At 38.7% G+C, this 14740-nt stretch overlaps 1 protein-coding gene across 1 annotated transcript in view; it reads left to right on the top strand.

Moving 5' to 3' along the window:
* The window catches only part of LOC101862468 (ras-related protein Rab-23), a 24320-nt gene that overhangs the window by 6064 nt on the left and 3516 nt on the right, over positions 1 to 14740 (top strand). The window contains exons 3-8 of the mRNA XM_035973390.1: positions 2698 to 2783; positions 4439 to 4515; positions 5177 to 5256; positions 5883 to 5965; positions 6380 to 6463; positions 7171 to 7281. Coding sequence (XP_035829283.1) covers positions 2698 to 2783; positions 4439 to 4515; positions 5177 to 5256; positions 5883 to 5965; positions 6380 to 6463; positions 7171 to 7281 — 521 coding nt within the window. The remainder of the gene's footprint in view (positions 1 to 2697; positions 2784 to 4438; positions 4516 to 5176; positions 5257 to 5882; positions 5966 to 6379; positions 6464 to 7170; positions 7282 to 14740) is intronic.

The raw sequence follows: 14740 nt of genomic DNA, 5'->3' as shown, positions 1-14740 counted from the left end.
TGTCTGTCTGTCTGTCTGTCTGTCTGTCTGTCTGTCTGTCTGTCTGTCTGTCTGTTTGTCTGTCTGTCTGTCTGATGTGTGTGTGTCCGGTTGTTTGTCTATCTGTCTGTCTGTCTGTCTGTCTGTCTCTAAAATGTGGGTTGTTGGCAGGTGCTCTGGTGTGGTTTGCTTTTTCTTTCCTATCAAACATCTATCATCTCTATCTCCTCCCCTTTTTTGTATTTGTTACTCTCTTGTAACACCTCTAATCTTTAGCACTCATATGACCTTACTGTGTTGCAAGTGCCGTAAAACATTTACTAAAACTAAACTGTCTCTATAATATTTAATTCTACACCATGCCTGGATAGATGTACATATGATGTAAAATCCGCATAGCTAGTGTGTGATGCATGAATATGCCAGTGTATATCAGGCTGTGTAGAGAGCTTATATGACGATGTGAGCAAACAGTTTTCCGTTGAATCCTCCCATATTTGACAAGATTAGCTGCCCCTGGTTTAGTGACTTGGATATGGCATGCAGAGATTAAAGTGTCGGGGGGCAGAGTTTTCACCCCCCATACTTACTGAAATAGCATTTCTATCTCTGTCTCTTCTCATGGAAATTTCCCCAATGTAAAGCGTAGTTTGGGAGTCCATTTGTAATGCAATATTGCTTGAAAATGTGAGGAGTATTTGTGTTTATTTTTTATAAATATATATGATTGTGCGGTATATACGTATCAGTCAGACAAAAAGCCATTTCCTCACACAGTTGTTACTGGTCCACTACCAAAAGGTTCAATTTGTAATCGCAACGGCAAAATTCAAGTTTGATCCTTTCTTTGTATGAAAGTACATCAAATGTACTTTTGTCGCTTTATATGGGTTCTTTTTTCCTGAGTTTTTTTTTTTCCTGCGCAATGGCTTTAATATAAACTCCCTGTTGGCCCTTATGGTGGGAGAGCTTAGAAAATGATCTTTATATTCCCAGGGAAAGAACTATCATGTGTAAAGGATCTTTTCTCAAGGGATCATCTTCTTATCTTTAATAGCATATATTTATAGTATGTATATATGCTTTGGTCTCCTGGAAACTAGGTTGGGGAGAAAGTTGGAAGGGGATGCATGGGAATGGGTCGGGGGAATAGAAAAGATGATCGGCCGTGATAGAAGAGCCTACTGGGGGAGGGGGATGGGGAGGAAAAAGCTTAGTGGATGGTAGTGCTGGGCGGTTAGGTTCCCGGTTATTGAAAGTTAGGAATCGTAGGAATCGACTCCGAACCCAATTATTAACTTTCTAATGATGTGATTTCTTCGGGTGGTTACCTGGTGGTTGGCTCCGAACATCTTCAGGGTTTATGGTAACATTGCTTTCGGAACACTACGAAGCATCAACTTTTAAATAATTAATTTTAAAAAATAGAAGATTTTAATGATCAAAGTAACTGGTAAACGCTGGTTTACGTCAAAAGGAGTAGGAATTTTTCTTACGTAGCTTTAATCGTAGGAATCGGTTCCGGAATCGATCCTTCGCCCAGCTCTAGTGGATGGGATGGGAGGTGAGGGAACAAGTCCTTATTCAGGACATTTACTGTTGAAACTTCTTTACGTGTGGACTGTCATTATAATGCAGTTTCCTGCATGGTTTCACTATCGCATGGTCTCCCATAGAAATATAACTTTCTTAACTTTCTATTTTTATTTTTGTAGAGTTATTTGACTTAAAGAATTTGAAACAAATAAAGTTTCTGAGTGAAACAAGAGGAAAATGGACCATATCTGAGAGTTGTGTAGAAAGATGACTTGAGTCTGTTTGCATATATGTGTGGGTGAAAGGGAGAGAGAGAGAGAGAGACAGAGAGAGAGAGAGAGAGAGACAGAGAGAGAGAGAGAGAGAGAGAGAGAGAGAGAGAGAGAGAGAGAGAAGAAGAAGAAAATGTTGGAGGGGAAAAAAAGAGAGGGGTAATGAGAAAACGAAGGGAAAAGAAAAAGTGCATTAATTTGTTAGTTTTTGTGTAAGAGAACTCCAATCTGCTGTACGTTTTGTATCAGAGAAAGAGTCTGAGGGAGTGAGGGAATGAGAGACAGACAGATAGGGAGAGAGAGAGAGAGACAGAGAGAGAGAGAGAGAGAGAGAGAGAGAGAGAGAATATTGCTTGCTATGAGTAAAATGTGTGCTTCCATATTATGATTATGATACTCAATGTTCTATTACTTCCATATTTTTTCAGCGCCAGTGGTTAAATAAGTATTTGAAAGAAGGTTGACTTACCTATCTTACTGGTCCATCCTTCTGTCCATCAATACATTAATCCTTATCCATCATCAGTGTGATTGTATTCGTTCATCCATACATCAATCCATTATCCATTTGATTGTGTTTATCTGTATCCATCCATCCGTCATGATCTTTCATCCATGTGATTTTGTTCATCTGTCTATTCATCCATCCGTCGTGATCTTTCATCCTTGTGATTGTGTTCATCCGTCTATCTATCCATCTATCCGTCATCCATGTGTGCTTGTGTTCATCCATCCATCCATCTATCTGTCATCCATGTGCTTGTGTTCATCCATCCATCCATCTATCCGTCATCTATCATCCATGTGCTTGTGTTCATCTATCCATCCATCTATCCGTCATCCATATGTGCTTGTGTTCATCCATCCGTCCATCTATCCGTCATCCATGTGCTTGTGTTCATCCATTCAGAGTGGACGGAGAGGATGTGCGACTGATGCTCTGGGACACGGCCGGCCAGGAGGAGTTTGATGCAATAACCAAAGCCTATTACAGAGGTGAGAGCTGAGAGGATGGCTGGCGGGTGCTCTGGTGTGTGTGGTTTGCTCCTTTTTTCCTGGACTATCAAACATCTATCGTCCATTCATCTTTTCTTTCTTCTTTTTTTTTTGTGTTTGTATTGTTACTCACTTGCAACACCTCCGATTATCTTTCCGCACTTTTATGACATTATTGTGTTGAAAGTGTTGTAAAAAACGTTTACTAAGCCTAAAAAAATACAGAGGTGAGAGCTCAGAAAAGCGGATCAGTCCTGTCTGCTGTGAAGTTTTCTTTTTTTATTTCTTTTTTTTTATGTTAGTTGTGTTAACCAATTAAATGAACCACCAACAATTATCTGATTTTTTTTTTCTTTTTAATGTTCAGTTTTGAATGTGGCCATATGTTGCATGCCTGAATAATTACTAAGTAGGGTGTTATATGTGGATGGAGATGTGTTGTTGTCTACGGAGAGACGTGCGTCGTTGAGTGTATTCAGCGAGAACCCCCAGCTGGTTCTTTTATGAGTATTTCACCGAATGCTATAAATATATGTGAATGGTTGTTAAAATGGGCTGCTATTGGCTGTGGGTGGTTGGCGGGTGCTCTGGTGTGGTTTGCTCCTTCTTTCCTCCTATCTAACCAAAGATACATCTAACATCTATCGTCCTTATTATCTCTCCTCCTTTTTTGTGTTCGTTGCTCTCTTGTAACACCTCTAATCTCTGGCACTCATATGACCTTATATTGTGTTGCAAGTGCCGTAAAACACTTACTAAAACTAAACTGACTGTATTCCGCGACAATCACCAGCTGGTTCTTTTATATGAGTATTTCACCGAGTCGACAATATGGGAGTGGCTCGAGTGGGCTGCTATTGGCTGCTGCTAGATGTCTCTACATTTCTCTTGTCTCGTTATAATGATGGTTTTTGTCTGTGTTTGATGTGGCAAAACGTGAAGCAGAGAGAAAGCGGTGAGGGAATGAGTTGTAAAGTGAACTGGGAACAGTTTGTAGTTTGTGCCTCGCTATGCTCATGTCACGTATTATTATAACCTTTCAGATGTTTGATAGAAGCAAAAAAGAAGCAAACCACACCTCTAAGTTTCAGCACTTATTATATCACGGCCTTTTAATTGTGTTGCAAGTATGGTAAATCTCTGGGTGGTTGGCGGGTGCTCTGGTGGGGTTTGCTTCTTTTTTCCTATCAAACATCTGAACCATTATAATAATACTCATTAGCATAGCGAGTGACACACTGTTGCCATTTCACTTTACAACACCTGATTTTAAGTTATAATATATATTTTTATGTATAATGCTTTAGTCCTAAGATATTTGATGGGTGGTTGATGGGTGCTCTGGTGTGGTTTGCTTCTTCTTTCCTATCAAACATCTATCGTCCTTATTTCTCCTCCTTTTTTTATGTTTGTTACTCTTTCGTAACACATCCATTCTTCGGCACTTATATATAACCTTATTGTGTTGCAAGTGCCGTAAAACTCATTACTAAATCAAAACAAACAAAAACACTCATCTATAGTCCTTGTCTCTCCCTCTCCTTTTCTTTGTATGTTACCTCTAACCTTGGTCACTTTTATGACCTTCTTGTGTTGCAAGTGCTGTAAAACTCGTACTAAAACTGTTGAAAACTGTCGTCTGTTTGTGTGTGCAGGTGCTCAGGCTTGTGTGCTAGCCTTCTCCACTGTGGACCGGGAGTCGTTCGAAGCCATAGAACTGTGGAAGAGGAAAGTAAGTCTGAAGATCAGAGGTGTTACAATGACGTGCCATGTATTATTATATAGGCATATGATCTAGATCTGTGCAGTAAAATAGTAAGTTGTGGCTCAAATGACAGTCTAGTATGTATTATATATATTATTTTTTGTTTGTGTATGTTTGTATTCATGCATCATGTCTGTATATGCCGTGTGTGTGTGAGTTTGTGTGTGTATGCGCATGTGTGTGTGTGTATGTGACAATGTGCTCTTGTAAGGAGTGTGTGAGTCCTGTATTTTGAACTTACATCAGTGGATGGTTGGCGGGTGCTCTGGTGTGGTTTGCTCCTTCTTTCCTATAAAACATGTATCGTCTTTATCTCTCCTCCTTTTTTGTGTTTGTTACTCTCTTGCAACACCTCAAATCTGCGGCGCTTATATTACCTTATTGTGTTGCAAGTGCTGTAAAACTTACCCCCAAAAAAAAAGAAAAAAAAAGAGTGAATTTACGTCTGAGTCCGAGTAATTATGAAATGCTACGGTGAGTACCACTTGTATGTGCATTTGTAAACCTTTGTAGGCATGTTGGTAAGTGTGTTTGTGTAGCTGTCTCTTGCTCTATTTTCATTTCTATAAATTTTCTACTGATGAACTACTAAGGTTTTTTTTAACTTCCGTGTCTCTTTTTTTTCCAGGTGGAGGATGAGGTTGGGGATATTGCGATGGTCCTTGTCCAGAATAAGATAGATCTTATTGACGATGCTGTTGTCCACACGTAAGTTATACGTATAGAACGTCTTCAACCAATTAAATGTCTGTACAATATTCTAACAAACTATTAATTCCAGGGTGTGGGGGTGGGGTGGGGGTGGGGGTTGTGTTGTAGTTGTACTATGTATAATGACAGGGTGTGCTGTTATGTTTTTGGGGTGGCCGGGGGGGGGGGGGGGGTTTGGTAGGGGGGAGGAGGGTGCTATTTGTTGATATTTAGTCTGTAGTGCTTTTGAGTTAGTTGTTGTTGTTGTTTGTTTTTTTTGTCCTGTTCTTTCCTTGAGGGGAGTGGGAGGGGAGGGGGAGGGGAGTTGTGGGTGCTAAGTATTGACAGGAAGATGTTCTGTGGTACTTTTGTGTTTTATTTCTACTTTCATAATAGTTTTGCCTAGATTTTTAGTTCATACCTTACCAGGAAGATGCAGACTTCAAGAACACAAATTGACCGTACATGTGCAAGAGGTATAAAGCGGATATAATATATGGGACTTATATTGTAAGTGATGTTTGTGTGTTTTGTCTCGTCTTTTTAAGATTATTTTGGGATTTGGTATTGGGGGAGAGGGGAGGTGTAGTATCTTTTGAAGATCTTTCCACGTTCCAGCTTATTTTTTACGTGTCACTTCCCAGGCGAGAGACTGAAGAACTTGCCAAAAAATTGCGACTGCGATTCTATCCTACGTCGGTAAAGGAAAATCTGAATGTGGAAGAGGGTAAGCGGATATAAATCATATATACACAGCAATGACATATTTATTTTTCAGTTCGAAAGTAGGAAGGAAATAATGAAATTGAACAGAACTATATTATAATATACCACTTGATGTCTTTATTTGATTTACGGGTTTGTCTGGAAACCCCAGAATTTCACTTTATGTCTTATGAACCATAACTGGCTTCCTTATTAGGCATCCCTGGAATTCTGGTTTCATTATAGAGTTTGTGTTGGGTCTGGCTGATTGTTTTAAAAAAGTAAAATGTTATGTTTGCTAATGGCTTCTCGTGATGTACACGATTGTTCTTGTTCTTGATTGTGAAAAGTTTATTTTATATATATTTTTTGTTAAGATGCAAAGCTACTCATAAAGAGTGGTACACTTTTAACGAACCACAACTTTTTCTTTCAGTTTTCAGGTATCTTGCGGAAAAATATATTGATCAACTGAATTCTGTGGTGGAAGAAAAAGTCAGCCCTCAAAAAATAGGACAAGGTAAGAACGGACGTTTATCATCCTGAAGAATGTGGACAATTCAGAATATAGAGACGCAAGGTCTTTTTAGATTTTATGTAAGGAAAGAGGTTTCTGAAGATTGATGCTATAATTTGACTTCTGTCAAAATTAGAAACTGTGACTCTGTGGACAGTTGACGTATAATCCACAGTACTGAAGCTTGGAGTTCAAATCCTAGTGGGGTTTACATTTTCTAGTCATTCCTGGAATATTTTCTTTCCCACTTCTGTCCATCTTTCCAGTGAAACATCTATTGTCCGGTCCCCGTCATTTTATGCCAGAAAAATTCTGAAATTATGCGATTCTGTTAATTTTGACAACGAATGATAAAGGAAAATAATAAGAAATTATGGAAAAAATGACCATTTTGCTAAATTATGCGGGGTGCATAAAACCACGGTGACAGATTGTCCATATCTCTCCTTCTTTTCTTTTGTCTGTTTCTGTCTCTTAACACCTTGAATCTTTACACACGTCTCTGTGGGCTCAGCCTATTTCTTTTCTAGGCATTTGTCGTCAATTTGCTCCTGATTTACACAGATTACGAAAGTGCTTTTATTTCTTGGCTTTTTGTCCTTTAAAAAAAACCTGAGGGACAAACTGATTATTATTTTTTTTTTTTTTATTTGCAAAGATACTTCAGACCAGTCTTACACTTCTAACTGACCCCTACTTCCACCCCCCAGACCTCATGCACAATGACGTGAAGAACCACAATTCGGATCCCCACGGGAGACAAGTCATCAGTCTGCAGCCCAGCAAGAGACGAGCCAACAAAAAGAAACCATTCACCACCAGTAAATGTCACTTGTTATAGTCAACAGAACTCTCTGTGTTATAGTCAACAGTATTCTGTCTCTTTTAGCCACTTTTTTCTCTCTGTTATAGTCCACACTATTCTGTCTCTTTTAGTCAACTGTCCTGTCTGTGTTAATGTCCATACTCTACTGTCTCTTGTAGTCAACTTTCTTCTTTGTGTTGTAGTCCACACTCTTTTCTCTGTTGTAGTCCACACTCTTTTCTCTGTTATAGTCCACACTCTTTTCTCTGTTATAGTCGACACTCTTTTCTCTGTTATAGTCCACACTCTTTTCTCTGTTATAGTCCACACTCTTTTCTCTTTGTCTGTATTTTGTTAGTGCAGTTCTTCATCTTGCTCCGTAGAAAAAACTCTTCCGAACTATTTATTCTTCGGTCCCTGTCAGAAAAGTAGATGGTGATGTTTTGGTTGTAGATGGTCAGAGGGTGCCACTGGTAGATCTTACTTCTTTTCTTTCTTTCGTTCGCCTCTCTTCTTGGTTTCTGTCTGTCTATCTGTCTTTGTTCCAAAACTAAGCAACAACTGGTATTGTGAAGATGCATTCCTCTTTTCTAAAGCTGAACTGAGATGTTCTGGTTCATGATGTGGGTGATTTTTGAGTTATGCGGACAAATGAGTTATTTTTAAATTCCTTTTCTAAGAGGATGCCTTGCTGAATCTGTCATTGCGTTGTCTGGTAATTCTTATATGTGAAGCGTGCTGACATAATGAGTTATTTTTAAATTCCTTTTCTAAGAGGATGCCTTGCTGAATCTGTCATTGCGTTGTCTGGTAATTCTTATATGTGAAGCGTGCTGACATAATGAGTTACTTCTCTGATTGGAGCCCTATGGAAATAGATACATCATGCTTATAGGTTAAGTTTTTTACAATTTATAATTTTGAAATAACAAAAGGCATTTAATACTTAATGAATATTGCATCAATGGAAAACCTGGAAATTTGATACAAGTGTCTATTTTTGGCCAATATCTCCATTTGTGGGTTGTGAGACGTAACTCATTTTGTCAGTACGTCTCACATATAAGCAAGCTCGCAGTTAGGGAAATCTATTTTGGTTGCAACACCTTTCATGGAGATGGTCTTTTGACTTCGTTTTGTGTCCCATGACCGTTACTGTCTTCCTGAGCATGGATAATGTGGATGGTCGGCGGGTGCTCTGTTGTGGTTTGCTCCTTCTTTCTTATCAAACATGTGTCATCCTAATCTCTCCTCCTTCTTTTCTTTGTACGTTACTCTCTAGTAAATTTGAGTGGTTGGCGGGTGCTCTGGTGTGGTTTGCTCCTTCTTTCCTATTGAACTTCTCTCCTCCTTCTTTTCTTTCGTATGTTACTCTCTACTAACACCTCTAATCTCCGGCACTTAACTGACCTATATGTGCTGCAAGCGCCGTAAAACTCTTTACTAAAACTAAAAATTAAGTGAGAGCGGGATCCTGTGAGTGTACCGACGTGACTACGGTGCTGTGAGTGTACCGGCGTGACTACGGTGCTGTGAGTGTACCGACGTGACTACGGTGCTGTGAGTGTACCGGCGTGACTACGGTGCTGTGAGTGTACCGGCGTGACTACGGTGCTGTCCTGGTTTGTGATAAGGCTGGTTGTTGACTTCTTCCTTAATTCTTTTTTTGTTGGTTGTTTCTTTACACATTTCTGCTTTAAGCATTTATTATTGTTATTATGACTTTGTGACAACAACGAGCCTGTGGTGATTTATATTTATTTTACATGTTTTTTTGCGTTTAATTCCTTATGGACCTAATGTTTCGTTCTTTGGAGATTTGCTTTGGGGATGGGATGTTTTTTGTTTATTTGTTTGTTTATTTGTTTGTTTGACCTGTGGTGATTTATATTTATTACATGTTTTTTTGGTGTTGAATTCCTTATGGACCTGATGTTTCGTTCTTTGGAGATTTGCTTTGGGGTTGGGATGTTTATTCTTTGTTTGTTTGTTTGTTTGTTTGTTTGTTTGTTTGTTTGAGTGGGGATGGGGGAAGGGAAGATGGACGGGAGGTTCCATGAAAACTTCAGGTTTCAATATTCAGTCGTCCATTTGTCCCACGAATCGTCTGGCATGTGCATCAGTGTCTCCAGAAGTGGGGAACTTTTTTGTTTGACCCTACTGTATAGGCTGAGCAGTAGCACACTTTTTGTGGACACGGATGGAAATATGTTTTCTTAAACTTTTTTAAAAAACTTTATCTGTCTCCATCACACACACACACACACACAAACACAACATACCTACACACATATGTCTGTGCCTGTGTGAGTATGTGTGTGTGTGAGTGTGTGTTTGTGTGTGTGTGAGTATGTGTGTCATGACACGGAGGAGTCAGGCATTCGTCATTTTTTCGTTACAAGGAGTTATTGCTATAATCTTCAAGCTCGTTCACTCGTATTGTTTATGGTGAAATAAGAAAAGTTTCGTCTGCCTTGAACAAAAGCAGAGATATTTGAGATGAGAGGAGGTAGGGGGCGCCTGGTTACCAAAGTAGAATTAACCAGAAAATAGCCACCAAAGTTTGGAGATCTGAAGCATGTTTGTTCCTTAAAACTGAAAATTTACTTTTTTTTTGGGTGCATTTGATCAATATTTTCATTAAAATCCACACAGGAATGTGCTTTTAAATGAACACAAAAGGTGATGATCCAACAAGAAAAGTCTATAAAAATTGCCAAATGGGCGGAAAAACGGCGATCTCTTTATTTCATTATTTTGACAGGGGCCTGATTTCACCACAGTGTGTCACACACGTATATATTTATATCAAATCCATGATGCCACACACGTATATATATATCACGTCCACAATGCCACACACGTATATATATATCACGTCCACAATGCCACACACGTATATATATATCACGTCCACAATGCCACACACGTATATATATATATATCGCGTCCACAATGCCACACACATATATATATCACGTCCACAATGCCACACACGTATATATATCACGTCCACAATGCCACACACGTATATATATCACATCCACAATGCCACACACGTTTATGTCAAGTCCACAATGCCACAACGAGAAAGCCATTTGTGATGGGCCGAGAGAAGCCTCCCCATTGGCCTCCTTTTCGCCAATAGTCAGACACCTGTCTCAATTTTATTTATATTTTTCCCTGCTGTGTGTGAGAGAGAGAGTGTGAGTTTATTGATCTCATCGCACAGTTTGTCTTGTTGCGTGTGTTGGTGAGAGGCTGTTGTTTTCCTGTTCATCTGTCGGGGTCAGCGGGCATTTTGTAGATTATCTATGGGGCTGCTATATTCCTCTCGTAATCTGCGCCATGACAGAGAAGCTGAGCGTTGTTATGTCTTTTATTCTGAACTCGTTCTGGACGTTATTTTCTTCTGTAGTTGAAACCATTTTCACTGCTCAGTGTAAGACACTGTCACACTCGCTTTTCAAAATGGGTTTTGAAAGGCTGGATTTTGCCGGACTTCATGGTCTTCGTACAAGATGTATTAGATCTGTAAATTATCAGTCTTCGTGCATGTCTTTCCACAGGGGCAGAAGAGATTAAGATTTTTTTGTGTGTGTAATCAGATAGCACCTCTGTATTTGGAATAGCACTTTTCCAGAGACCTCTTTTGTTAGGAAAATGGAAACTTCTACAAACCTTTTGTCCGTTTGCTGGATCGTTAATGTTGTTTTTGTGTGTGTAGTCAGGGTTTTGTTGTACTTATGAGTCTGTAGCAGACCTGCCAAGTACTACGATAAAATTGGAGCTCTTACTCTTAGAATTTTTATTTTTTTTGCCTGTCAAAGGTCATCAGTTGGATTTGTATGAACTCCCAGGTTTTTTTATTTTCTTGAAATTTCCACTTCCATTGGTCGCACATGACTTGTCATATGTGACATGTAAGTACGCCTACATATTGTTTACTGCATTTGTTTCCAATATTTATTTGTCTTAAATAACGTGAAAATACACATATTTTTCTGTGTGTTTGATGTACACGTTTATATGCCACTCTCAGTTTTATACGCTGTGGAGACTCTCACTCTTTTTTTCTTATACTCCTATTGTTGGGAAGATTTGGAGGCAAACTCCTCTTTTGGGGAAAATATGGAGGAAAACTCCTGTTTTTGGTCTCGGAGTGGTTAGCAGGTCTTCTATATATGGTCTGGCAGTCGTGCCACGCTCAAGGACACCGTAGATGGAGGAAAACTTGCATCTCTCAAAGCTTGATCTGATTTCTTTTATTCTAACGCAGTTTGTGTAAAGTTTTATACCTTGATCTCTTGTATTTTTCTTTTTTTTTTCTTTCTTTTTTTTTTTTTTTCTTTTTCTCTTTTTGTGATGGCAGCAAAAGTAAATTATATATGAATTTTCCAGTGTCAAAGTTTCTAGCAGTGTGTTTTAGTTTTTAGTTTTAGTAAGAGTTTTACGGCACTTGCAACACAAATAGGTAGTGTAAGGGCTGTTGTTGCACTGTTCTTCTTCAAGCTTTATATTATTGCTAGTATTGTAGTTGCAGGCGATGTGATTCTCTGATATGAACAAAAGTGAAACAGAAAGATATTTGTTCTCATATAAATCATACACAATGGGGAAAGATGGGTCACAAAGAGCTATAATGACTATATCAAAGAGTTATCAGTAACAAAGGAAAATAATTGAACCCTCCAAGTGGCCAATTATGTCTGGGGAAATTGTCTGATTTCCCCTGGTTATGTTGGAAAATTCTTGAGAACAGGCAAAACAAGCAAGTAAGGCCGTAAACCCAATTTCAGAAAGTAGAACGTAAATATAGAAAGTAGAGTTGAAATATTTCGTAAATTAAAAAAAATTAGAATAAAGAAGTAGAAAGAATTACTTAAATTACGGCCAATTAAATCAGCTGCAACACCACTGAATGAAACTTACGGCTGATTTAAATGACCTGACTATGTTGATAAAGGCGTTCAACGGGTACTGTGGGTGGTTTGCAGGTGCCCTAGTGCGGTTGCTCCTTCTTGCCTATCGAACATCTATCTAGTAACACCTCTAATTCTTTTATCTAGTAACACCTCTAATTCTTTTATCTAGTAACACCTCTAATTCTTTTATCTAGTAACACCTCTAATCTTCAGCACTAAAGGACCTATTCATGTTGCAAATGCCGTAAAACTTTTACTTAAACGAAACTAAGGGTTACTGTAATTCACCATAAATGTCTAACAGCTCTCAGTAAATCTTTTTCTGCTTCTACCAAACCTGCTGCTCTCGGAGAAAGTGAGGGACCAGGTTGTACTTTTAACCCTCCATACATCTCTAACCTTTGGTGCGAAACTCTGAGTCCTGTTGTGTCTGGGGAAAGGACATGATTTCACCATATTGTGTTGGAAAATATTTGAGAGCAGGCAACAAACAAGGAAGTGAAAGCTGTATGCCTGTACAATTTCAGAGAATGGAATGGAAATAGGAAGTACAGCTCATTTTTGAAGGTGTTGTTGAAATGTTTGGTAATTTTTAGCGACTCCTCAATTTATAGCTGATGAATTAGCCAGGACGCCAAAGAACAAAAACTTATACTTTATAGAAACTTGGAGGGTTATTGTAAAAGGCCAGGATCTCCTATGTACAAACAAAAAATATTTGATCTATTTATTTCGTTTATTTTATTGTGGCTGGGTTTATTTTATTCCCCAATTTTATTTTCTCATGTTACCGTACATATTGCTGTAGATTTGTCTGTGAGATGAAAGCTGTGAGTGATGAGGTTCATGTGTACTGGTGTGTTTGTGTTGTCCTGCTATGATATCGTTGACCCTGCTCAGTGTGAGACTGTGTCATACGTCACTTTTCAAAATGACATTTTGCAGAGTCTTCCACCAAATCCTGTTGGGGTAATAATAAACAGAAAAGCGCACAGAAACTACTTTCAAGTAGGGATGTCTACTTTGTAAAAGCAATCTAATGTTGGTTTTTAAAAAATCATTATTACTATTATTATTATTATTATTATTATTATTATTATTATCATTATTAGCTTTGAGGTTTTTTATGGTCTCCAAACTAAAAAAAGGAAGAGCCTCAGGAGGCAACGTTCCTTGTACACAGCTCAGTCACAAATGGACTTAACGAGTACTTGTGAACATGTAAAGGTTTTGTGGATTAAGTTGTAAGCCTGAAGTATGTGTATTTGCCTGCCACTGGAGTATTTCCTGTCAAAACCACAGTGTAGTGGCTTGTGAGAATGCAGTGGTCTGGAAGAGATAATGCTTGTTGTGGCTGTAGTTGTAAGCCTGAAGTGTGTGTATTTTCCTGCCACAGGATTATGTCTCGACAGAGCACAGTTTTGACGAGCCAGTTGACAACGTAGTTTTTGTAAACTGTATATTCTCCACACTTTCCTTGTTAATAATTGTTAAGTTATTATGGCCAGCCCACAGAAAATGGATATTATCCCTTGATCGACTTGTCACATTGTTACTTTGAGAGTTTGTTGATTCTCTGGCAGTAATGTGAATGAACCATTTTTTTGTATGTACATTATTTCTGAGCTGAACAAGTGTGTCTGTGTGTGTGTGTGTGTGTGTGTCTGTGTGTGTGTGTGTTATACTACAGTGTTGCTGCTGATTTTTCGTAGTAAGAAATCAATTTGATGGCTTTTGGTTTGCTTTTGAAAAAAATTGTTATTAGAGTGGTGGAATTATTTTTCCATACTTTTCTTTATTTCTGTGGTTGAGGGGTTGAGTCTAGGTGTCGGTTGTCTTGGTCCTTGCGTCGCTTTGTGACATCCGCTGGTCTCTAAGGTTTTCTTCATATCATTGGCAAGCTGTTAAAATGTCTTAGGCCCAAAAAGCAAAATTTTTCTGGAGAGTGGGGAAACTAATTCTTTCAATGTGGGTGGTTGACGTGTGCTCTGGTATGGTTTGCTCCTTCTTTCCTATCAAACATCTATTGTCATCATCTTACCTCCTCCTTCCTCCTTTTTTGTGTATGTTACTCTCTTGTAACACCTCTCTAATCTTCGACACTTGTATGACCTTTTGTGTTGTAAGTGCCGTAAAACTCGTACCAAAACCAAAAAAGAAACATTCTTTCAACAATTGTACCCACTCTATGTATCTTTCCTTTCTCTTTTTAAACATTTTGAATTTGAATTTTGACAAAATAATTCCTTAGCTCGTGCAACCAATACCAAAGATCAAGAAACTGCAATTTTTTGAAAAATTCATAATGTTGGGCTTAGTGCATCTAAACAGCTGGCTGGTAATAGGGGCCTATCATTTTGTGTTTCATTTTGATCAGATATGAATGTGATTGTTTCCATCTGCGAGCTGTTTGGTTGTAAGTCGGATCAACTGTCTCCTTCCTATCATAGTGGTGCGATATCTAGATGTGACTGAGCCGGTGTACCGAGTTGTGTGTAGAGGTTGAAGGCGCAATGGCTGCATTTGTTTGGGTTTTGGGGGGGGGGGGGG

This window comes from Aplysia californica, unplaced genomic scaffold (genome assembly GCF_000002075.1).
Source record: "Aplysia californica isolate F4 #8 unplaced genomic scaffold, AplCal3.0 scaffold01193, whole genome shotgun sequence".
NCBI classification, from domain to species: domain Eukaryota; kingdom Metazoa; phylum Mollusca; class Gastropoda; order Aplysiida; family Aplysiidae; genus Aplysia; species Aplysia californica.
The sequence above is the reverse complement of the archived record's forward strand: the minus strand, read 5'-3'. Positions and strand labels throughout refer to the sequence as shown.